Genomic DNA, 23,903 nt, shown 5'->3' on the forward strand with positions numbered 1-23,903 from the left:
ATTCTAACAGTCACAGGAGACATTGTGTTTGTATGTAATTTTCTGGGAAACGCTGAGATAAGCAGCCTCGAGTGCAGCTGCTGGTCACTGTGGCACGAGTCGAAGCGGTTAAAGCTGGCGATCCTGTTGTGTCGCTGCATGCCGGAGCTTATCTTTGTTTCTGGATTACATTTTTTATCCTCTGAGGGAATTCACAGCTCCTCAGATTTGTCATTTGAATCTGGTTTTCTATGAGAGAAGCTGCTGCTTCATCAGGAATTAAACTTAATCTGTCGTTTGAGAGCGGGACAAACTCTGACCGCTGCCTCCTGTTCAATGAACCTGTCACTTTTCTATTGGTGGAAAACACTAACCCAGCTGTCCTCTCTGTGATGCTAAGCTAAGCTACCCACTCCTTTCAAAGCAAATGACAGAGGAGTCAACAGCTGAAGGAGGGAGACAGCTTTTACCCGATTCCAGTGACTGTCAAGGAAAAAGCTTTCTGTGCACACCAGCAGTTTCTTTGATAGAGACTTTAAAGCTTGCATGCTAAATAAAACTAAAACTGTGTAATCTGTGACAAATAAATACTCTAAAAAAAGTAAGCTGGGAAGGACTGGCCACCAGGACTCATAACTGAAAAGGTGAGAGCAGGTGAGCAGGTCATGTTACGCCCACTGAAAACGGTCTTTGTATTGATAAGAGCTGAAGTTTCATTAGGACTGAGTGGCACTTATGTGTATTTTTTCTTTTCTCTTTGAGTTCATTTTGTTTCTCTTTGAGTGCAAAGAAGAACTCAAGACAACAGTAAAAAGCAGAGAATATAAGTTGGATATAAGTATGAAAGGAAGAGTATAAGACAGGAGGGGGAGCTCAAAGGGACTCCTCAGAGACAGAGAAAAAAAAAACGACGAACCCCTCCAGAGGAAAGAGAGTCGCGTTCAGCTGAATCAGCGCGGCTCTCTGTGTGTCAGCAGCTTAAGTCGCTTTGTAAAGACGTCACACACTCAGAGCCCGAGGACATTTCTTTGGCCGTCTCATGGTAATGCCAAATAAAAAAAAGAAGCACACACCGCCTGAGGCTTCACACACACAGAGTTATTGTGCTGATGCAGTAGTTATGAAATGTTTGTCTTGATTGCTTTTCCTGCTGAAAACTTTTGTTTTCACAACTTCAGTTTTGATCTTTAATGTTTTTTATTTTTGCAATATTTTGTTTGGAGGAATTTGTTTCTCTCTGAGGTCATGTATGTTTAAACTTAGTGGTCATTCAGTGTTCCTGAGATTATTATTTTTTGCTTAGTTTATTTATTTAATTGTATAATTTTAATTTTCCTTTAAGTCATTTGTTTTCTACTTTTTCCTCTTAAGGACTCATTTTGTGTCTGTGATGATGTCCTGTGTCCTTAGAGATTATTTGGGGTTATTTTTTTGTTTGTGATCATTTTGCTCCTTTAAAAATTATTTGCTGTGTTCAGTTACTTACAGATTAGTAAAATGAAAATGCTGCCGTCACTCCTTAGTGTTTTTTTTTTCATTTTTAATTCCTAACAGTGAAAATCTGACAATAAATAAGTAAAAACAAATACAATAAACAAAAAAACATACATTTATATTTCTTTAGTTTTTCTGCTTTAGCTGGACATGTATCTGCTCGTGAGTTCTGTGTGCAAACAAACAAAATTTCAGCTCACACGAGAGCGAAAAAGTAACACGAACAGAAAATCTGCAGTGAGGTAACTGAGTAAAACCGACTGAACACACTAAAGAAGAATTTTCACGCTTTCTCTGTGATGTTTTCTTTCACATGAATCCTTTGAGAACGCACTCGGCCACAGCACACGAGCAGTAGCGTCTGAATGACAGCAGCTCTGGTGGCAGCGGCAGCTGCTGATCCGTCACCGAGTCGCCGTCGTAACGCTCGACCATCTGGCCTTCAGGCGTCTGTCACCAGACAGCTGTGGAGAGAGCATGTTTGCCCGCTACTGCAGATGAATAAAGTTTTGGTTATTTGAAGGAGAAGTTTCTAAAATCAGAATGCCTCCACAACTTCAAAAAAGTGTTTCTTCTTCTGTGGTTTGTATCATTATATATGTGATCATTTCCGCCCTCCGCTCTTCACGTGGCCTCTGGTTTTTTTTGTGGCTTTCTTCAACTTCGTTTGACCCACGGTGACTTTGCAAGAAGCCGATGTAGGGGAGGAACTTGCTTTTGATGGAGGGGTGGGGTTTACCTTAGAGGGGGAGTGGTTTACAGTGATCATCGGGTTCTTTGACAAATCACAGAGGGGAACAGCTTGAGGTATTTCCAAGTCAGCGACAGGAAAGGTTTCTGTGAAATCAGACACCTGAAGAGAAACAAAGGTAATATTTATTGTAAACAGGAATTGTTGCATGTATAAAAATAATTCATTACACTAAAGATAGAGGCTTATAGAGACCAGTATTTAAAGGAGAGGGAGTCTTACAGGAATAAAGGCCAAGTTGTCACGGAGACAGGCATCCTGCAGCTCGCTACGCAGTGCTGTCACATGACTGCGGTGGGCAGAGACTTCCTGCTCAAGCCAATCAATCCTGGAGCTGCAGGTGTGGCAGAGCTGAGAGACGGCGGAGAGAAAACTCTGCACAGGAAGAGAAACATGAAGGGATGAACTGAGAGCGGCGAAGGGTGGAGGCTAAAGAGGAGAGAAAGGTGTAGAAGGAAGGAAGAAGAAAGAAGGGAGAACCTAAGAAAAGAAAGACACTTCCTTCCTCGCTCTGCTACCTGGCACGCTGTCGCCTCAGGAGCTCCCATGATGCTCTCTGCTCCACTCAACTCTAGGTTCTCGTGAGGTAACAGCAAGGGGCGGGGCTTGGCCTTCAGAGAGTGTTGTGATTGGACGAGACTGTCCCTGAACTGAAGAGCACACTGCATTGTTTCAACAACTGTGAGGCCCAGAGTGAGTTTTCAGCAATCAAAGTGAGGTCACCTCACTGTGTGTGTGTGTGTTTGTGCGCATGTGTTCACCTGCTTGCAACTCGCCTCTGCAGCCTTCATGCAGCTGACCACACCGTCCCGACGTCTGAGAAACAACAACGTCAACAACCAACAATCTCACAGTAAACAAACTTCTGGGCGGAGGGAAAGAAGGCCCGCTACCTGCTGGCATCGCTCAGCTCTTCCTCAGCTCGCTGCAGCCTCTCCTCCACCTGCTTCTTCCCCTTCTGAATCCCTGATAGGTGCTTACCCAGAATCCTCAGTGAGCGCTCTTTCCGATTCACCTCCTGCCGAGCCTCTGACAGCACCTGGTGAGAGAGAGAGAGACCTAGAGTTACCTGAAAGTAACCATCACTGCACCAGGGCTAAGGTGTCCACTGTGCAGGCTTGCAGGCATCTTTGTTTTCCACCAAACTCCACTAACTAAACTTTAACTTTTCTCTGACAGGATGACGGGGCTGCGGTCAGACTGTTTCTAGTTTGTGTCTGAACCAAAGGATCAAAACACCAAAGTCACGTAACAGGGCAAACTTGCCTGATCAATCGAAGCAGCAGGAGACAGTTCTGTGTTCTGTGAGGTAAAATTACTGTTTTTATGAATGGAGTCTGGTGGACAGCAATTTGGGTGACTTCCTGCTTACTGTAGAAAGGGCTGTTTGACAGAAGGCAAAGTGGTGAACATGTTCTCAATAGAGCGTCCATCAAACCCAGGTCGAGTCAGATTCTGTGTGGGCGTGGCCTAATCCCACCTGCTGCAGGTAACACACTTGTTGATGTTCAAAAAGAGCAGAGTGAATATTTGTGTGTGGCGTACCTGTGTGGTCTGTCTCAGTGTGCGCTGTGTTTCAGCTTGCTCGGCAGCATTTTCGTCGACTCGCCGCTGCAGCGTGTGCAGCTGGTTGGACTGTTCCTGGATCAGCATCTGAGCCTCCTGCTCTCTGCTCAGAGCCTGACGGAGCTCCACGCACACACTCTGGAAACGCTCGTCTGGCACCTGAACACACACACACGTACGTCATGAAGGTGTTTAGCATGCAGGTGTGTGTGTGTTTTGCCTCACCATTCTGCTCGTCTCCTTCCGGAGTCCTTTCCTCAGATTGGCCACCTCCAGCCGCAGGCTCCGCCTCTCCACCTCTGCCGAATGCAGCCGCTGGCTGAAGACCAGGAAATGCTGCTGGAGGACCGACACCAAACTCTGCTGGCGCACAGAGGTCAAAGGTCAGCAGAGGGAGACAGTTTCTCAGATAAAATTGAGTTTCTTTTGTGTTTAGCGACCTTTGTGTCAGACTGCAAAGACGTCAGGCTACTCAGACCGAGCCTCATTCGGCTGCTCAGTGTCTCCTCCTTCACGCCACAGGATGATAGGCTGGACTCTGATTGGTCGAGGAGGAGATCAAGGAGGCGGGACAAGCCTGCGCAAGCCACTGAGAGCAAGAGTGGAGGGGACGAATCTCGAGAAACAAAAGAAACAAGATTTTTTTGAGGAGGTCTGTGTGTGTGTGTGTGTGTGTGTGTGTGTGTGTGTGTGTGTGTGTGTGTGTGTGTGTGTTTGTTTGTTTGTGTGTGTGTGTGTGTGTGTGTTTGTGGTTACCAGAGTCTCCCAGAGCCTCCTGCAGGTCAGACATGGAGGTCAGGATGGTGGATGAGAGACGTTTAGATCCAAACAAACGAGCACAAAGACCTTCACGACCGTCAGTCAGCTTTTTGTCTAAATAAAAAAAAAAAGAAAAGTTTCTCAGTTTCCTTTTGTTTTTTAAACACACTCCACCAAACATTTATCATGAATGAAACACTTATTAATGTCTGCCAATGAACTAACTGTGCCAAAACTCTAAGATTTTATAAATCAGGACATGAAAATCCTTCAATCTTAAAATTTGGGAAATCCCAAACCAACTACAAAACACAACATATCACACTGTCTCATTATTTACCTTTTAAAAATGGCGTCTAAATCCAGGAGTGACGTGTGAAAAACTAAGTCCACCCTTACTGCGCCCACAGGAATTCAGAGGTTAAGCAGCAGCCACGTGCTGATAATCAAAAGCACTCAATTAAACTCACGATCATGTGTGAGCGCCTCTATGACAGCAGGAGAAAGCCATTGTTAAACAATCTGAACTCCACCTCTACAGTCAGAACAGATTAATCCCACATGGAAAACATTGGAGGCTGCTGCCAAACTTCCTGCTGCTGCTGCAGTGGACCTCCCCGCAAATTCACTTGAAGGTCGGAGTGTAATTTGAGGCTCTACGGTCCTCAGTTAGCACGCTAAATGCTCGAGTTCTCGACGGTACAATTAGAAAACAACAGAACAAGTGTGGCTTGTTGGGTATTTCAAGACCCTGCCTCTTCTCTCTTAAATAAGGTAGCATGGTTTAATTGCATCTGAAGAAACCGTAAGACTTCTGGAACGATGTGACCGATGGGCACATGAGAGCAAAGCAGAGATGTTTGTCCATAATGCCCAACACCATGTTTGGAGAAAACTAAACACCTCATACCAACTGTCTGTTTGTTATTTAAGATTCAAATGTGAGGAGATGCATCCGACAGCTAAAGCTTGGCTGAAACCAGGTCATACGACAGGACAACGATCCCACCAAATTAACCAAGTCCAGACTTCAACTTGATTGAAATGCTGTGGAAGGACTTTAAGAGATCTGTGCACAAACCTCAATCATCTGAAGCAATGCTGTGAAGCAGAGTGGGACAAATTTCCTCCACAGAGATGTGAGAGATCGATAGTCAGGAAGTGATGACTTCAACTTCTTGCTGCTAAAGATCGTTCCACAAGCGACTGAATCGTGGGCTGAACTGTTTTTCACAGGACCGCAGCTCCACAGCATGTATGTGAGTCTGGTAGCTTGTCATTACACTGACACTCAGATACACAGTATTTACGCTGCTCTCTCAGCTGCTGCACAACATCAGTGACACACAGCAGTGCAGCACAGTCTGTGTGTGCCTCAGCACCATCTCTAACATCAGTGTGTTACCTTCTGAAGACGGTGTTTCCTTGAGCTGCTACAAACACACTGAAAGTGTTTCCTTTCTTGTTTGTGGAGGTGTGTGTACCTGCTGTGTCTCGACCCTTCTGTGTCGCCGTATCCGCCCCTCCACAGACGCAGACAGCTGGAGCTCCGCCTCCTCTCTCCAGACGAAGCAACACTGTCGTGTTCCTGGCCAGCGAACACCACCTCCTCACTGCCAGCACAGCACACACAGTCCTCCTCCACCTCTTCGTTGCCCTCCTCGTCCTCTCTCTCTTCTTCTCTTCCTCCTTCTCTTGGTCTTTCTCTCCTTCCAGAGCATCAACCAGCCTCCTCACCTCCTCCTCCAGCTGCTCCCGCTCTGCCAGCTGCCGGCACAGGAATTTCTTCTGCTCAGAAAGTCCACACAGATGGTGGTGAGCGTGCCTCAGCGCTCCACCCAGCAGGGCGCAGGCTAAGAAGAAGGACGAGGACTCCTTGCGGCTTCGAGAGAGGAGGCCTCTGAGCTGGGAGAGGTCAGAGGTCAGCGAGGAACAGCGTTGCTCCAGAGAGGAGGTGCGATCACGGAGAGAGTCGCACTGAGAGCGGCAGAGCTGGAACAAAACGTGGAGGCGTTAGCATCCAAAATCAGAAACACGCTGGTTCAGCAAAGAGATGGAAGTGGGCGGAGCTGATGTGTATGCCGCCTCCAACGTAAAAACACACAAACAAACAAAATCTGCCATTTTCAGATCTTAGGTAACTGTGCACGTCTGGTATTAACACGGAGTGTGAGTATTTATTACACGGCGTGCTGCGGGGAAAAGCCTGTTTGAGTCTAAGGTTTATTTTTTAGCACCTTTTTTGCTTCTCATCCGTAAACTCTCTGCATTCTCTTTTACGTGATTCGGTTTATTTTGAAGCAGACGATGGAGCCACACAATGGTTTTACCGTCGTTGTTGCAAACGACAACGCATAAAAACAGGCGCTTGTCCGTCTGTAGTGTGGTTATATTAATAAATATAAGAGAAAGAGAGAACTTTAAGAAAGTAATATAGCCACTACAGTGACCATCAAAACGGTGAAAAAATATCGCCGTAAACAGTTTATTTTGCGACACCACGAAACAAACAATAGCGTAAAATGAAACGATAGATGTTTTTATATCGTCATCCGATATATAAGAGATAAGATAAGATAAGATAGAACTTTATTAATCCCTCGGGTGGGTTCCTCTGGGAAATTCGACTTCCAAAGAAAAGCACAGCAACGACCGAAGTTACAGTTACAAAAAGAGAATTGTTATATATATATATATATATACACACACACACACACACACACACACATATATAAATACAGAGACAAATATAAATAAAATATACAAAGGGGATAAATAGAATAAATAGGAATAAAAAAATAAAATAAAATAAAAATAAAAATACAAGTGAATTGCACATTTAAAGTATTGAGGTCTATTGCACCGTTGACTATTAACAAGAGTATTGCACAAAAGGTATTGCACAGTGAAGTGAAGAGGCGCTACAGCTTAGTTGTTCCCCCCTCCTTTGTCCCCCTGTTTCCCCTCCCTCTCCCCTCCAGAGAGGAGTTAAACAGTTTGATGGCGTGTGGGACAAAGGAGTTTTTAAGTCTGTTAGTTCTTGTCTTGGGGAGAAGCAACCTGTCACTGAACAGACTCCTCTGGTTGTTTATGGCCGTGTGCAGAGGATGCCCAGCATTGTCCATAATGTCCATCAGTTTCTTTAATGTCCTTTTCTCTGCCACTGTCACCAGAGTGTCCAGCTTCATGCCGACCACAGAGCTAGCCCTCCTGATCAGTTTCTCCAGCCTGGATGAGTCCTTCTTTGCTGTGCTGCTCCCCCAGCACACCACAGCATAGAAAAGTACTCCAGCAACCACCGACTGGTAAAACATCCTCAGGAGCTTCCTGCAGATGTTAAAAGACCTCAGCCTCCTGAGGAAGTACAGTCGGCTTTGGGCTTTTTTATACAGGTGCTCTGTGTTGCATGACCAGTCCAGTTTATTGTCCACCCACAGCCCGAGGTACTTGTACTTGTTGACCACCTCCACCTCCTCCCCCTCTATCTGAACTGGCAGTGGACCTTCTCTGGACCTCCCGAAGTCCACAACCAGTTCCTTAGTCTTTGAGGTGTTGAGTTGCAGGTGGTTTGTGTGACTCCATGCGACAAAGTTCCTCACCAGACTTCTCTACTCCTCTTCCTGATCATCCCAGATACACCCCATGATGGCCGTGTCATCTGCAAACTTCTGAATGTGGCATAATTCAGAGTTGTAGCAGAAGTCAAAGGTGTACAGGGTGAAGAGAAGAGGGGACAGCACAGTTCCCTGTGGTGCTCCTGTGCTGCTGACCACTGTGTCAGACGTGATGTCCTTCAGCCTGACGTACTGTGGTCTGTCGGTGAGGCAGTCGGAGATCCAAGCGACCAGGCAGGGGTCCACCTCCATCCTGTTCAGTTTTTCCTGAAGCATACAGGGCCGGGTGGTATTAAAGGCACTGGAAAAGTCAAGAAACAGGATCCTGACCGTGCCTTTTCCCCCATCCAGGTGTGAGTGGGCTCTGTGTAGGAGGTACAGGATGGCATCCTCCACTCCGACACCCGCCTTGTATGCAAACTGTAGTGGGTCCTGGGCATGTTGTACCTGTGGTCGGAGGAGGTTGAGGAAGAGCCGCTCTAGAGTCTTCATAAGATGTGACGTCAGTGCCACCGGTCGGAAATATATCGTTATATCGAACAGCCCTAATGCTGGGTGTCACGGATAGATAAGTAGAAACTCTATTCAGAGCGTGGACTGCAGTGATCATTTTGACAGAAAATTTTGATTTAGTTTTAGTCATAATTTAGGCCTCTAAAATAGTTTTGTCGACATAATATTACAAGATCATAGTAGAATATATGTGAAATGGATTCAGTGACTGAAATAAAAGCTTGTTGTATTTTTAATGGTGACAGTTGTTTACACGGTTAAACAAAGCTACTTATTTTCTTTTACATTAAACATGAAATGTGTTAACATGTCTTTTCTTCTCTGCTTTCGCATTTATTGCGTTTTCATGAGAAAAAACGTGTAAAGTGTGACGCTGCTCAGTGACACAAAGGTTGTAATAACTTTGTAACAAATCCCTATTAAGCGTTTGCCTTTTTCTGCTCTTCACTCTTTGGTGAACTTTTTCTGTTGTTGTAAATGTTGCTGCAGAGAATTTTATGCTTTCGGAGACAACAAAGTTGGAAGTGAACAGATGATTTTTGTATCTGTCGTCTCGTCTCTTCGGAGAATCTGACCAAAGGGACTGATAACTGAAATCTTTCTGCTTCCATCCTGCTGATTCAGCTCACAGTGCCTCTGTCGCTGCAGGGCGACGTGACTGACGTACACGAGGCGCTGAAACACCCCAGGGATGAGTGTGTGTGTATGTGTTACCTGCAGCTCGCTCTGCAGCCCCCTCACAGTGTGCGTGTGCTGTCTGCTCCACTCCTCCTCCCTCCTCCTCACGCTCTCCTCCAGACGGGACAACACACACTCCTGATTCCGCTGCAGCTCGCGCACACACACACTCTTCTTGTCGCACACGCTCTGCAAGTGGGCGATCTGCAGCGAGAGAGGAAAGAAAAACAGGGTGGGGGAGGGGCAACATTTTAGCCACATGGGAAATATAATGTTCACAGTCTGTCAGCAAACTGTTGCAGATGTGTCACAGCTGGCAGGTACAGGAAGTGAAACCTTGTAGCTCAGTGTCACCTCACTGGTTTGTGAAAATACTCTGAGGGTCTCAGGCCTCTGAATGACGCCACAGTCCTGGACAAGACCCCAATTTATTCATATAGTCAGGAAGCTAATGTTAGCCGGCTCGCTCCTATATCGCTTATCAACATGTTTGCTAGCATTAAACAAGATAAAGCCACTTTTATCAGATGAAGCCCATTTAAACAAACAGAAATTTGACTGGCATTCGAGTAAAGTTCTTTCACCATCAAAATATCAATTGATTCAAATTCAACACTCAGACTGTCTATATTTTGACTAACATGTTATCAAGTAGGCAAACACATCTAAATGCAAGTTATCTACAGCTGTGACCACACAGGAACTGATTCCCTCTGACATGATAGCCAGAAACCATACACACTACGTCACTACTAGGCAGACCCTGGTCTATTACTAGATTTTAGATTTATTAACCTGGCGCAACTTCTCTTGTATTTACAGCACAGTAATTTTAATCTGTAAATCTGTAAAATGTAAATAAGGACAAAGAAAAAGGACGAACCTTAAACTACATCTTTTTCAAAAGTTCTATTTTAGTTTTTATATGAATTCACTCTTTACTATCAGAATGCCATTCAGCTTATTGTGAAAAATAATTAAAACGCAATAATAAATAATTAAACATCGTTGAAATCTTGTAGAATTGTACTTTCTTTGTTTCATTTGACAGCCAGTTGCTGATTGTATGCAGTCACTGATGCAACTGTTAGGCTACTTCAAATTATAACTTGTCATCCTGCCATAGAAGGACAATGACATTCAGCATCTACAGGTGACTCTTGGTGACACAAAGTGGCTCTGAGATGCATTTTCTCAACATCAAGGAAAACCAGTGAAGCAGTGGGATTGACAGATACTGGTGAGTAACTCATGAAAACAGAGTGAACACGTTTAAGGGCAACTAGAGTTTAAATAACCCTGTGCTGACCAGGTTTGGCACTTGCACCTAAACAATTTACCTTTTTTCTTAAGATCTGGCTGTGAAAGAAGTTAGTCAAGGCAAACAAAGTTCTCACTAACAACAAATTTTATTGGCTCTGTACCAAAGGAACAATCATCAGAGCTGCAGTGATTAGTCAATCATACTTTTATTCTTGGGGTCTGAAGAGTAGAGCTGAACAGAAAACACCTGAAACGAAACCTGGATTGTTTCTAATGACAAGCAGGGGGCGACTCATCTGGACTTCACTTAATCCTGGTTTCAGATTCTAGTTTCAAGTCTTATTAAATAAAACACATTTATTTTATAAATTGTGTTCATATGAAAGTAAAAAATGTTTTTGAGGTGAAGACAGGATGGGTATCAGTGGGTGAATTCAGCTTGCTTTACCTTGTTGTTGGCTTTCTTGAGGTCAGAGGTCAGCTGGTCCACCTGCTCGCTGATGACATCACACAGCTCCTTCCAGGTGAAGTTACCCAGAATGCTCTGGGATTGATCGAGGAGGACGCAGCCAGCCAGCAGGCGCTGGTAGAGGCAGTAGAGGAAGGACAGATGGGCCTGACACACAGACAGAGGCTCAGTATGAGGAGGCTGTAATGCATTTAAGCCTCAGCTGTAATGATATAATGACATCATGCTGCTGAGAGAGCGGGCTCAAACTGTGACTCTGCTGCCACACAACACACACAACACAAGTGTTTAACTGACAACGTTTCACTTTTTTCATTTAAATTGAGTCAACAGAAGATAAAAATAGTTTGAAAGTAACGGACAGATTAATGCAGCACCAGAATCATAACAAATGTTAAAAATCTCGATTCAGCACCGTCGACTCTTTCTTGTAGTGTTCAGTTATCTCCTGGACGTCTGCTGTCCTCTCCTCCCTCTCCTTCTCTAGTTCCCTCTTCCTCTCCTCCCTCTCTCTCTGCAGCTCGGCCTCCTGGCTTTGACTCTGTGTCGACCAATCAGAGCTCTCCTGGCGTAAGCGAGACACCTCCTCCTTCAGTTTCAGCGTCTCCTGCTGAGACTCCTGGAGAAGAAAAGAGAGAGAAAAACAGGTTGAGACATAAAAATATACCTTCCAACAAACCAGAAAATGTCTTTGCAGATTACACAGAGATCCTGACCTTCCACCAACGTACTGAGAATCTTTAAATAAACGTCCTTTGAAAGTAACAGTCCCTGCTTCACAGAGACACACTTGTGTTAGTCCCATCTGTCCAAAAAAGGAAACTTGGTGTTTCCACTCTTATGTCTGCTTATATCACGTCATGTGATTTATATACATGCTGGATTCTGTCTATCAAGGAGCACTTTTATTTATTTTTACCATTATTTATTATGTAAAAAAGAAAACTCATCCAGTGCTCCTGACTTTTCCAGCACTGGCAGTCCACATTAGTCCCATCGTTGTCTGGGATTCCATTTAGGATAAAGACCTGTACTTACATCAATCTGACTCCTCTGATCTGAGGTCAGCTGCTGAAGAGTCTGGTTCTCCTCCTGCAGCTTCTCCGACACCAGCAGCAGATCCTGGAGCTGCCACAGAAGAAGAGCAGAGGAATAAAATCACAATTCACCAGAAGAAACGCAGAAATAAACGAGAGGAATCTGTACCTGTCTGTCAGCGTCTAACAGCCTCTGCTGGTATGAGCTGAGCGTGGTCCTCAGCAGCTGCAGGACTTCAGCAGGAAGACTCTGTTTCCCATCATCCTCTGCAGGTTGCGCTGATGGTTCGCTGGTGTGCTGCTGCAGAGCACCTCTGATCTGTTTCACACAGGTCACAAACGCCTCCTCTGTGTCGCACTGCCTCTGAACGGCCTAAACACAGTTCACAGAAATGAGCAAGAAGAATTCAGATATGATCGTAGCGCGACATGCACACGACACACAAACATGAACACACCAAGTTAAAGCATGTGTGTGTACGTTTTACCTGCTCCAGCAGTGAGTGTGTGTTTGCATGCTGTCGTTCCTCCTCCTCAAGTTTTTCTGAGAGGTCGTAGGTCGTCTTCCTCTCCGTTTCCAAAGCAGCGCTCATGACAGACTTGCACTGCTCGTACTCTAACTGCAACCTGTGCACATGTTAGAAATCCCAATTACAGACAACTAAAGAAAATACATCCAGCCTTTAGTGATGTGATTGGTTGATTAGATCAGATGACAGTTTATATATATTTTTTAGCCGCATTTTCTGCAGTGACCTCACCGCTCCAGAGCGCGCTCAGTGCTGCTGCTCCTCTCTCTCTCCCGGCTGTAAGCGTTCTCCACCTCTCTGAACTGAGCTCTCAGCAGCTCCAGGCTGCTCTGTGCCTCCTGCTGGCCGGACCGCTCCACCGCCACCGCCGCCTCCAGGTCCCGCACACGCAGCTGGTGGTTACATGAACAGGGAGAGATATTGATAAGACTTCATTGATACTTCAGTGATTCTTTATGAGTTCCTTTAGTGAATCGTTTTTATTTTAAAAAACTATTGATGTGTTTTCTCTGTTAGTGAAAACCTCTCTGCGCTTTAATTGAATATGTTAAAGCTCCGACTCTGCGCGTTTGCTACCTGGACGATCTCAGAGTTGAACTTTGTCTCCAGGTGAGCACCTCGCTCTGCCTCGATGTTCGACTGAAGAGACTTCACCCTCTGCTCCAGCAGCTGGAGAGAGAAGACACACATCTGTTCTTCCTCCCGTTTCCCACCCAATGTTAAAAACAGGAACAGGGTCTGGCCTCCCCTCACCTCCTTCTCCCTGCGGCTCCTCTCCTCTCTCTCCATCAGCTGCTTTAGCTCGTCGGCACGTCGTCTTTTCACCTCGGCCTCCTTCTTTCGCTCCGTCTGCACCTTGGCCAGCCTCGTCTCTGACTCCTCCAGAGCAACCTCCTGATCCTTGCAGACCAGAAGACACAAACCAAACCCCAAGAAACTTGTTTGAGGGTGAAGAAATACTGGATTCAATCTGTTTTTCAGCCCATTATTAGGCTGGTAAATGACATAATGTTTTAATCATGTTTAAGTTACATTTCTGAGTTTTTCTTTGTCACATGAAGACTAAAAACAGAGCTCTTTTCTGTTGTGACTCTAACCTTCAGCAGTTGGTGCAGTCTCTGGTTTTCAGAGCTGAAACTCTGAATCAGTCGATCTCGCTCCTCCACCTCACGCTGCGAAGCGTGCCGGTCTCCCTCGCTGGCCTGCCGCGTGATGTCCAGAGCTTTCTGCAGCTCCTCGACCGCCTGCTGGAGCTGCGCCGCTCGCTCTAACACACAAACACAAACATTGTCAGAGCTGTCGGTGCTCTAAGCCACGACGTTTATAGAGCAAGGGATTGATGCGGTCCTGCTGAGGACAGGATTTCTTGAGTACAGATGAAGAGTTCTTATATTTCTTTGACTTGTCGACATGAAAAACTCTACAAGGACAGAACTTTGTAGCACTTCATTTCACAGATCACTCTACAATCAAAAAGGAAGGACTATTAAAAGTCTGCTCTGTTAAAGTGACATCATGTGTTGCACTAAACTACACTGCCAGCTTTATTCTAATTGGCCGATTTCGGGAAGCCTGCTCCTGCGGGGGATCGCACGCAGCATGAAGCAGAAAGGTGCGTTGGATTCGTGTACCTGTGAGCGCCTGTTTGTCTCTGCTGAGCTCGGTGATTCGCTCGGCATCTCTGCGGCTCAGAGTCAGTTGGTACTGAAGCTCCACCCTCTGAGCCTCGCCGCGCTCCACCGAACACCGGAGCCGGGTCAGCTCTGCCTGCAGCCGACACACCTTAAACACCACAGTAACCACACACACACACTTACATTATTATTATTTATTTGTAGCTGATTATTTATCATTTGCTAATTATTAATTTCTGTCCAAAGTTTTGTCTTTCTATCTTGAACATTTTGGATTTTCGATGCATTATTTGCACTTTTTTGCCAAAACTCTGAACCTTCTTTCTCACTCCTTCATATCTTTTAATCATAATTATGATTTTCATCTTTGGTCACAATTTCAGGTGACTTTATTAAACAATTCACCTCTGTTTAGACTGTTTAGATGACATGAAGGGGGTAATTAGCTCTTGAGAGCCAAACCGTTTTTGTAGCAGGCTGTAAACATGTTTAAAGTTGGACATTTTGCTGCTGGAGCCTCAAGTGGACATTAGAGGAACTGCAGGTTATGATTGGCTGTAGCTCACCTCCTGGTTGTGGCTCGCCTTCAGCTGCAGTTTCTCTTTCTCCACATCGTTGACTCTCCACCTGAGCCTCCTGCAGTCCTCGCCCCCATCGTGCCCTTCTGACGCCACCCTCCTCCCTCCCCTCCCCCCATGTCCTCCGCTTCTGTCTTTCCCTCTTCCTCTCTCTTCCCACTCCTCTTCCTCCTCTCCTTTCCTCTCAGCCCTCCTTCTTCGTCGGTCTCCTACTGCCTGCTTCTGTTTCTGCTGCGGAGCGTCAAAGCTCAAATTTGACCTGAAGAAAGCAAGAAACTATTTTTTAATTTTTTTTATTAAATACCCACATAACAGCTTAACTTAATCTCAGAAATGTGATTTTTTTTTATGTAATAATTTTTAAATTTAGCTGATGCTGTGAACACCTTCAAAGAGCAGATTGTTTTTAATCAGCCTTCTGTCCAGATTCTTCAGATTCTTCAAAAAAAAAAAAAAAATCGACATTTTTGTTTAATTTCCACCTTATCTTCTGACTTTTTATCTCAAAATTCACAGAATCTAAAGCTCATTTCCCCACATTTTTATGACTCATTTATACCATTCATAAAAGACTAATTTCAACATTTATAATGTCGTGTTGTGTTGTACGTGGGACAGTTTTCCAATGTACTATTGTACTATGTATGACTGTGCAATGACAATAAAGAGTTATCTTAAGTAAAAATTATAACTTCTTATATAGTAGCCTTTTTAAGATCTTTTTAAAAAATATGTCGAAGTATGCTTTTAACCCCCCCTTTCAAACTGTTCCCTTTTTGGCTGTTATTTTAGTTTAAATCTTAAAACTAAAGAAAAAACAGTCATTTAATTCTTCAATCATCCAAAGTTTACATTTTTAAGGCCAACTAGGTCTTAAAATTTGCCTGCACCCACCTTGCCTTGTCCTCCCCGGAGCTCCGGGCTCTGCTGCCCGCGGGTCTCTCTTCGATATCCCGCGGCTCTGCTCTCCTCTCCCCGCTCTCGCTTCGGTCAGGTTGTCTCCTCCTCTTTGCTGTTTCCGTCTGCATATCTGAGTTCAGTGAACCTGGAATTGCATTTAAATGTCTGTTACTGTCACGCCTGAAGCTGTCCGATTTCCTCTTTGTGACCCCGGAGACTCTTTTGGTTGCTCAGACGCTGCTGTTGCCCTGCCAGCAGACGCACACGAAATTACAGCGAGCTCTGTTTACAAATCGTCTAAGTTAATTATTGCCTACAAATAATAAAGCTTGCACAAGTTCTACAAAAACAGTTACGACTAGTGATGAATAAACGGACCAGGTGATCAATTCGGCATCAGTAACAGAGCCCCCCAAAAAACCGTATTTCCGCAAGATTTCTATTTTATAACTTAAATCTCTACGTATATCTTCAAGCGCTATAAATACTTGTCAGGTGTTTCCTGTTGGGATTTTTGTCATTTTACACAAGTCTTTGTTGGCTTAAATGTGTACCGAATTATTTAAAATACTGTCTTCATCCTAACCAAATTGTTGAGTTTTCACTTACCTCTCTGACACTTGCTATCTATCGAGTCAGCGACGAACTCCATTGTTTTGTTAATGAAGCTTTGTTCTCGTACGATAAACAGTCCCGAAAAATACTCTTACTTAATAAATAACCAACATTGGAGGGTTTTTTAGCTTCAAACCCGTGTTTAATCATTATGCGACGCTCAGTGGCATCTTATCTAAGCACACATTTAGAAAGAAAACGTTTAAAACACTATTATTAACACTTACTGTCGCACTAAAACCGAAGCCGTTTGAATCTGACGCCATCTTTAGCGTCAGTACGTCGCTTCCGGATCAGCGCTGGATTGGCTGGTTAAAGTTTTTTTATATACGTATTTATTTTTATTTGTTTTGAATGCATTTTATTTATCTTATACTCAATTTTAGAGCAGTTTATCAGATTAAATTATATTTCATTAAATTTAGTAATTTTGGTATAATTTAGTTATTTTTAGATGAACATCAAAGAGTACTCACATGATTATATATATTAAAGAGTTACAAATATTCCCCTCAGAACACACAATATAAGCGAGTAAGCTTTAGCATGTTTATTTTTATCTCTTGACCTTTAAATATATTAATTTGCTGAGTGTTCTTCTGCGTGTGTGTGGTTTATTTAACTACAGCTTGGGGGCGGTATGAGGCTGGTTTTCACCTGCATCGCTTCTTTAATTCAACGTAAAAGAAGAAGAAAGGCAAAACAACATGGCAGCTACCACGGAACACGTTGAAGTAGCGTCAGAAAGTTCGGAAACTGAGCAAAAAGAAGCTCCGGAAACCACCCAAGACCCCGAAACGTCTGATACTAAGCCGGCCGGCTCCGAGCCAGATCCGGACCCTGATGAGGACGAAGACGAGGATGCGGGCGAGCCGCAAGGACCGAGAATCCGAGATACCCCCATGGACCTCCAGCTGGAAGCGATTGCCAACACGGTTGCTCTGCACCCGACCAGGGACGTTTTGGCCTGCGGGGACGTGGACGGGGACGTGTACGCTTTCTCGTACTCGTGCACGGAGGGCGAGAACCGGGAGCTGTGGTCCTCGGGGCACCACCTGAAGTCCTGCCGCCAGCTTCGCTTCACGGCGGACGGAGAGAAGCTGTACAGCGTGTCCCGAGACAAGGCCGTGCACCAACTGGACGTGGAGCGGGGGCAGCTGGTCACACGGATCCGAGGGGCCCACGGGGCGCCAATCAACAGTTTGCTCCTTGTAGACGAGAACATCGTGGCGACCGGAGACGATGGAGGCACCTTAAAGGTCTGAACAGGGTCTCGCTCCGTCTTTACCCCGAATTTGAATCTGTGTTTTTAGAACACACCCAGTTACCAGAAAGAGTTTTAAGAGATCTTTTTGTGCCAGATTCAGTCATTAATACACAACAATTCAAAATTTAAACACTGAGGACTAAAGATGTTGAGTGTTGGAGGGGTCATAATTTGAAGAGGTGCACTGGTTCTGATGTTTAGAAGCAACTGAAGCAAAGCCTCTGTCTCCTCTGTTCTTGAGTCTGCTTCTTGGAACAACCAGAAGCATCAGGTCAGCTGCCCTTAAAGATCTGTTTGCAGCGTGCTTAGTTAAAAGTTGACAAAGGTAAGAGGGTGAGACTGCAGTTGGTGACTTAAAACAGACATTTTCAAATTAAATCTAAAATGTACTGGAAGCCAAAACAGGTCAAATATGGTCTCGTTTACCTGTGCCTGTCAGGAGTCAAGTTGCTGCATCCTGAGCGAGGATTAGATGAGAAAGCAGAGCCTGGAGTAGAGCACATTGCACCTCTGCACTCCCGTCAGACTTCACCATTCTCCACTCCTTCAGTTTGCGGCCGCAGTCATCGCTCTGCTCGCCGTAACATGCCGTGAACCTGTTCTTCACCTTCTGTCGGTTCTGTTTGTAGTGACCCATGAGCTCACAGAGGACCTCTGGAGTAGAAAAGAATGACTACAATTGTAAGCTGCAGTCCAACCATGCTGGACGATTGGGCTCCGTGATCCTTTGACATAGACATGCAGTCTATGGAGCAAGTTGTGTAAAGCACATTCAGAGTTCAGAGTGAAAAACTGTGCATAACAACTAGTCCATTCATTATTTACATCTTGTAAGCAAGTGGCAGCCGTTGTTGCCATTTATGCTTATACTGGTGCATCATGTGCTAATTACCATGTAGTGCTGTCCGGATGTTTCATATGCAGTGCCAGCCATGATGGAAACAAAGTGTTGTAATGTTTGTTCCCTGCAGGGTTCTCACTCTCTGTTGTAAAAAGTATTCATTCACTCATCCAAAACATTACATTCAGGTGTTTGATTCACTTCCACTGCCACGCTGAGGCATGCAGACTGCTTCCACAAACATTTGTGAAAGAATGGGTCGCTCTCAGGAGCTCAGTGAAATCCAGCGTGGTACCGTCATGAGATGCTACTTGTTCAACAGGTCCGGTCATAAAGTTTCCTCAACACGAAATATTCCACAGTCAGCTGTTCGTGGTATTATAACAAGCTGGAAGTGATTGGGAATGACAGCAACTCAGCCATGAAGTGGTAAAATGTCAGAGTGGGGTCAGCGGATGTTGAGGCACATAGTGTGCAGAGGTCGCTGACTTTGTGCAGAGTCAGTTACAGCAGACCTCCAAGCCTCATGTGACCTTCATATCAGCTCAACAACAGTGCGTAGAGAGCTCCATGGAATGGGTTCAAATCAGCTGCGTCTAAGCCTTACATTAACCAGCTCAATACAAAGCATTGGAGTGATGTTAAGCACACCGCCACTGGAGCACTGGAGATGGGTTCTGCTGTATTGATTGATGCTGTCGCCCTGTTTCTTCTGGTCTTTGGTGGCCACAATGTCCCCTTTCAGTGAGTTCAGTTTTTTAATTCAGGCTTACCTCCCTGTCGTTTGTTACCTCTCCGAAGGTGTGGGATATGAGGAAGGGGACTGCCATCATGGACCTGAAACACCACGAGGATTACATCAGTGACATCACTGTGGACCAAGCCAAGAGGATCCTGCTCACAGCCAGGTAACAACAACTACTGATCAACTATAGACAAAATCTACTGAACAATTCAAAAATCTCTCTGGATCACTTGGATCTTTTCACATCCAACAACCATGCAAACTTTACATTCACTTAATACTTTATTTTCTGAGAGTCTCTTTTCTGAAGAGCATAGGCTCTGAAAACGTGATAAATACTGGAAATATTCCCAAACAAATCATATTTACACAGCCTCCAAGTGTCACAGTGGTGTAGGTGTAGCTCCGGAGGTAGAAGGTTGGTGGTTCGATTCCTTGATGCTCCAGTCTGCATGCAAAATTAACCTTGTGAAATATACTAAACCCCAAGTTGCAACTTTTTGTCTCTATCCAGCTTTGACAATAAGGTAAGTTTAACAACGTGCATAACTGAATGTAGAAAATAAGAAAACTCCTCCATAGTTTGCTGCTCTAGAAGTTATACCACCGTGGCAGGTCTCGTCTTTACCTCTCAGCTGTGATAGGCCGACGGCGTGACCACCAAAATATGTGAATATGACAGGCCTCAAAAGGTCATGGTCAGAGGTCAAGTTTTTCTAAACATCACCTGTCAAATTTAATAACACAGGTGTGCTGCTACGAGGCTGAGGAGCAGCACTGGTGGCTGTCAGCACTTTGTTTTGAACGTACATTTGACTGAAGGCTCAAGTCTAACTTGGATCTTCTTCTGATGTTTTGATAATCACAGTGTCATTGATGTCGAGTTTTCCCAACTTGGCATCAAGCGCGTGTGCTGCTCAGCTGCTACTATAAAGTGAATCAAGATGCAGTTCTGTGCAAAGTGCTGAGCCAGCCCTCATTTCTTTATATTCGCCAGAAAAATGGCAAATGTGCAGGCATTTATGAAAATATAGTATAGAAGCGCAAAAGAGTTTGTATGGTTCTAACAAGCTTGCAAGTCAATAGTTGCTATGACCACCTTCTAGATATGTTTTTGCTGCATTGGCAGTGTGCTTAAGATCATTATAATGCTGTAAAATAAAGCTCTTTCCCAAATGTGAAGCGTCTGATTGCTCCAAACTGCTTCCAAAATGACAAGAAAGCCTGACTCATTGGAAGGAAAATATGAAGACGTGACGGGTGACTCAAGACTTCTGTACAGAGCTATAGCAATAAAATGAAGAGTTGACATCCAACTGAAAACAACATTAATTTAGATCCTGGTACAGTTTTCACGAGAAATAAGTTCCACAAGAAGTCAGTCATGACAGCAGCTCACCTGATGGAATTGGACGACTCATTTAAAATTCAAAAGGCTTGAAGCCTGAGCCAGTTTGTAGCCCACCATCAGCGATCAAACCCTGACCCAGCAGCAACTCTTTGACTCATCTTAACTTAAGCTTCTTTTTTTGTTTTTACATCAGTAAGACACTCAAGATACTCCAAGGAAACCCAAAACCATTACAGACTGTGACGCTTGGGGTGGTTGCAGTTTTTTGCAGAGCTTCGATACGTTTTTAGCCTTGGAGTTTTCACCTGGACGTCACGTGCAGCTATAAAAAAAATCACATGAATTTTAAAGTTTCCCAAATTTCAACCGAACTTTATGCGCTTAGGTGTTCTTAGTGAAAACATAAAGTTTCAGGGTTTTATTAGATATGATGGAGTTAAGGTACAGAAAAAAGCCAGAAATGGTGATCCTGAGCTCACCATCTGAGCTCCAATCTGATTTGCTGTGATTTGTCACAGTGGCGATGGCACCATGGGCGTCTTCAACATCAAAAGGCGGCGGTTTGAGCTGCTGTCAGAGTACCAGAGTGGTGATCTGACCTCAGTGGCGCTGATGAAACGGGGCAAGAAGGTGGTTTGCGGCTCCAGCGAGGGGACGATCTACATCTTCAACTGGAACGGCTTTGGAGCCACCAGTGACCGCTTCGCTCTCAAGGCTGAGTCCATAGACCAAATCCTCCCAATCACTGACAGCATCATGTGCACCGCCTCCACAGACGGGTACATCAGGTGAGTTGTGTTAACATTGAAGGTTTAATACAAAATACAGTGTGATATACAGCTGGAAATATCTGCCAGTTTGAGCAGATTATGAAAGTTCTTCTTGCTTTTGACATTACTATCGATTAAAAGCCCTGTTAGCCGTCTGTTAGCCTTTACTGCAGAATCACTAAAACACAGAGTGTTACTCAGGTAATTTAGCATCTGTGCAACATGTTGGTGACAAGAAAAAAATCATCTACCAGCAGGGCGCCAGACTAACTTTTTGCCATAGTTGCACTGGGTGCGCCTAGCACAAAAGTTAGGCGCACCCAGATTTTTCAACCACATTGCTCAACACCGCAGTTTTACATGTGCACATTTTTGGGGGGGAAATTGATGTCAATACAGACAATATTGATTTGTAAATGATTAACTAACAATCTTGTGCTTGTGCTTAAAGTGCTTTGGTATTCTTTGGCAATATTGTAGAAAATCTTAAACGTAATCATCACATCGGCCTCCTCTGTTTGCTGCTGTCGCTGAAAGGCAGTGGGGAGAGGGGACACTTGGGCAGTGCATTTACCACAACATATAGTGTTCTCTGGATACACTGGGCTTTTTCAGCGTTCAGAGGTTGATGGCTCTGTGTCAGAGCAGTGGCTGTGAATTTCAGACTGATCAGGCCTTAAGTTAACAAAAAAGTTAGCAATAGTTCTTTTCCTATTACAGCTACATCCACTTCTCTCAGGCCTAGGCTGCTCACTAGGGCTGGGTATCATCACTGATTTCTATAATCCATTCAATTCCAATTCACAAGGTCCCGATTAGATTCAATTTAGCCTCAGACAGTCAGAAATAATATAATTCTGATCGTTTATCAGTACTGACACATGTGAGACTTCATCAGAGGTGTGAACATCACAGCAGATGCCTTTGTGTGAAAGTAACTGAGAATAAAACACAGAAAAACATGAAGGAGATTTTCCTGGTCTGGCTTTTTATAGCAGATAACCTTGAAAATATTCTACAATGTTCTGCAATTTTGCATAATTTTAAAAAGTTTAAATGTCTTCAGTATTGAACAGCAGAAATTAGACTTTCTTGTCCATTTAAGTTAAAAAAACCCACAGTGGCCGACAGCGCTGTAAACAACGGTAGACTGGTGGGTTAAGGTTACTCACCTCTCTCTCTCCGCCCACCCTGCACTTTCAAACGTACACGCCGACTACATGAATATCTGGACCACGACCAATCAGAGAGGTCCCTCCCCTGACTATCTCTGATTGGTTTAGACCACGATAGGGGCACAATGTGTGTCTGCTGTTGACCACACGAAGACTTTCAGAGTTGCAAAGACTTTTTTTTTTTTTTTGTTACTCGAACAGTTGGTCGCACCGTCGTGCCATTGGAAAAAAATTGGTCTCATTTGTGACCAGTATACACCATCTGTAAAGTTGTCAGTACACGTTTGTCTGATCATCTGTGAAACTGCATTGAGTCAGAGTTGTTTTATGTTGAAGCTGATAAACAAATGGTACTCGTTAAGACTCATCAGACATCAGATTGTCAATATAACTTACTAACACACTCTGTCTCTCCACCATCAGAGCCGTCAACCTTCTTCCCAACCGAGTCATCGGCTGCATCGGGCAGCATGTTGGTGAACCCATTGAAGAGCTCGCTAAGTCTTGGGACTCACGTTTCCTGGTCAGCTGCGCCCAAGACCAGCTCATAAAGTTCTGGGATATTTCCAGTTTACCCAACACGACTGTCGATGAGTACCGCAAGAGAAAGAAGAAAAACGGTCGGATGAAGTCTCTCACCAAGAAGGCCCATGGTGACAATGACTTCTTCTCAGGACTTGTAGAGGAAACTGAGAAGAAGGAGGAAGAGGAACAGGAGGAAGAGGAGGATGACAGTGACAGTGATTGAAAATGGTAGTCATTAAGCCTTCGGACAGATTAGTCCTAGAGAATGGGTGTGTCTGCTGTTTGAGTCGGGCCTTTGCCTTTGGTGGATTCCAGTATTGTTAGAAACAAACAACCACTGAGGACTAAACAGAGGTTTAGTTTCTCTTGAAATGTGCCGGGATTAAATGTGAACGTCTCAGAGGAGAAAATGCTCTTCAATATTAATACTGTACATCAGTACTGGCTCTTTAGTGGTTGGTTGTGCATGTGCTCAGTGCTTCCATGAAACAGTTTGTTAAATGTTTATATACTTTGTGTGAAAATTTGAGGAGGTCTGTTGTCAATCATATTAAAATAATTTATAAGAACTTTAATATTAGATGTTGTGGTATCAGTACCAGAAGTCGGGTGATGGGGCGATGAACCTGATCCAGAGTAACGCTAAGATCCAAAAACAGACTTTGCTGTTACATTTATACGCCTGCAGGATATCCTGTAAATCTGCTGAAAGTTGTGTTGTATCAAACTCATTTCTCTCAATAAAAGTGTTGTTTATATTTAACGAATTACTCATTTGAACTCTTAAAATTTAAAAAGGAAGTATTACTTTTATATTGACGGACCTCAGCCATCCGACTGATGGTAGTC

General features: G+C 44.3%; 2 protein-coding genes across 3 annotated transcripts; one reads left to right on the plus strand and one right to left on the minus strand.

Annotated features, from left to right (window-relative positions):
* Positions 1 to 2,024: 2,024 nt before the first annotated feature.
* On the minus strand, positions 2,025 to 16,417 carry ccdc171 (coiled-coil domain containing 171). Of its 2 annotated transcripts, XM_085346938.1 has the most exons (24): positions 16,375 to 16,417; positions 15,760 to 15,910; positions 14,854 to 15,124; positions 14,285 to 14,435; positions 13,751 to 13,920; positions 13,407 to 13,553; positions 13,230 to 13,322; positions 12,885 to 13,045; positions 12,612 to 12,750; positions 12,293 to 12,496; positions 12,125 to 12,214; positions 11,502 to 11,705; positions 11,066 to 11,233; positions 9,391 to 9,558; positions 6,034 to 6,541; positions 4,547 to 4,663; positions 4,231 to 4,406; positions 4,016 to 4,153; positions 3,770 to 3,949; positions 3,118 to 3,263; positions 2,986 to 3,040; positions 2,743 to 2,874; positions 2,447 to 2,599; positions 2,025 to 2,326 (listed from the first exon to the last, which is right to left on the minus strand). In XM_085346938.1, exons 1-24 carry the CDS (start codon positions 16,415 to 16,417, stop codon positions 2,078 to 2,080), a joined length of 4,014 nt encoding a protein of 1,337 aa, XP_085203064.1. In that variant the 3' UTR covers positions 2,025 to 2,077. The 2 variants fall into 2 exon arrangements, with proteins under 2 accessions (XP_085203064.1, XP_085203071.1); XM_085346945.1 differs by lacking the exon at positions 16,375 to 16,417 and having other exon boundaries at positions 4,016 to 4,150; positions 15,760 to 15,893.
* Positions 16,418 to 17,087: 670 nt separating this feature from the next.
* wdr55 (WD repeat domain 55) lies at positions 17,088 to 23,776 on the plus strand. The gene is made up of 4 exons (XM_085347002.1): positions 17,088 to 17,639; positions 19,290 to 19,396; positions 21,103 to 21,372; positions 22,953 to 23,776. Exons 1-4 carry the CDS (start codon positions 17,088 to 17,090, stop codon positions 23,275 to 23,277), a joined length of 1,254 nt encoding a protein of 417 aa, XP_085203128.1. The 3' UTR covers positions 23,278 to 23,776.
* Positions 23,777 to 23,903: the final 127 nt, after the last annotated feature.

This window comes from Diplotaxodon limnothrissa, linkage group LG3, assembly GCF_057381915.1.
Source record: "Diplotaxodon limnothrissa isolate DT_005_m linkage group LG3, D_limnothrissa_male_GT1.1, whole genome shotgun sequence".
Lineage (NCBI taxonomy): Eukaryota > Metazoa > Chordata > Actinopteri > Cichliformes > Cichlidae > Diplotaxodon > Diplotaxodon limnothrissa.

Bases quoted from the DNA above. Each gene is read 5' to 3' on its own strand.
- wdr55 (XM_085347002.1), top strand. From the start codon at position 17,088: ATGGCAGCTACCACGGAACACGTTGAAGTAGCGTCAGAAAGTTCGGAA. The intron at 17,640-19,289 runs GTCTGAACAGGG...ACCTCTCCGAAG, and splicing joins ACGATGGAGGCACCTTAAAG to GTGTGGGATATGAGGAAGGG. The intron at 19,397-21,102 runs GTAACAACAACT...GATTTGTCACAG, and splicing joins AGGATCCTGCTCACAGCCAG to TGGCGATGGCACCATGGGCG.
- ccdc171 (XM_085346938.1), bottom strand. From the start codon at position 16,417: ATGGAGTTCGTCGCTGACTCGATAGATAGCAAGTGTCAGAGAG. The intron at 13,554-13,750 runs GTTAGAGTCACA...CTGGTCTGCAAG, and splicing joins GACTGCACCAACTGCTGAAG to GATCAGGAGGTTGCTCTGGA. The intron at 3,264-3,769 runs GTACGCCACACA...CTCTCTCACCAG, and splicing joins CACTGAGACAGACCACACAG to GTGCTGTCAGAGGCTCGGCA.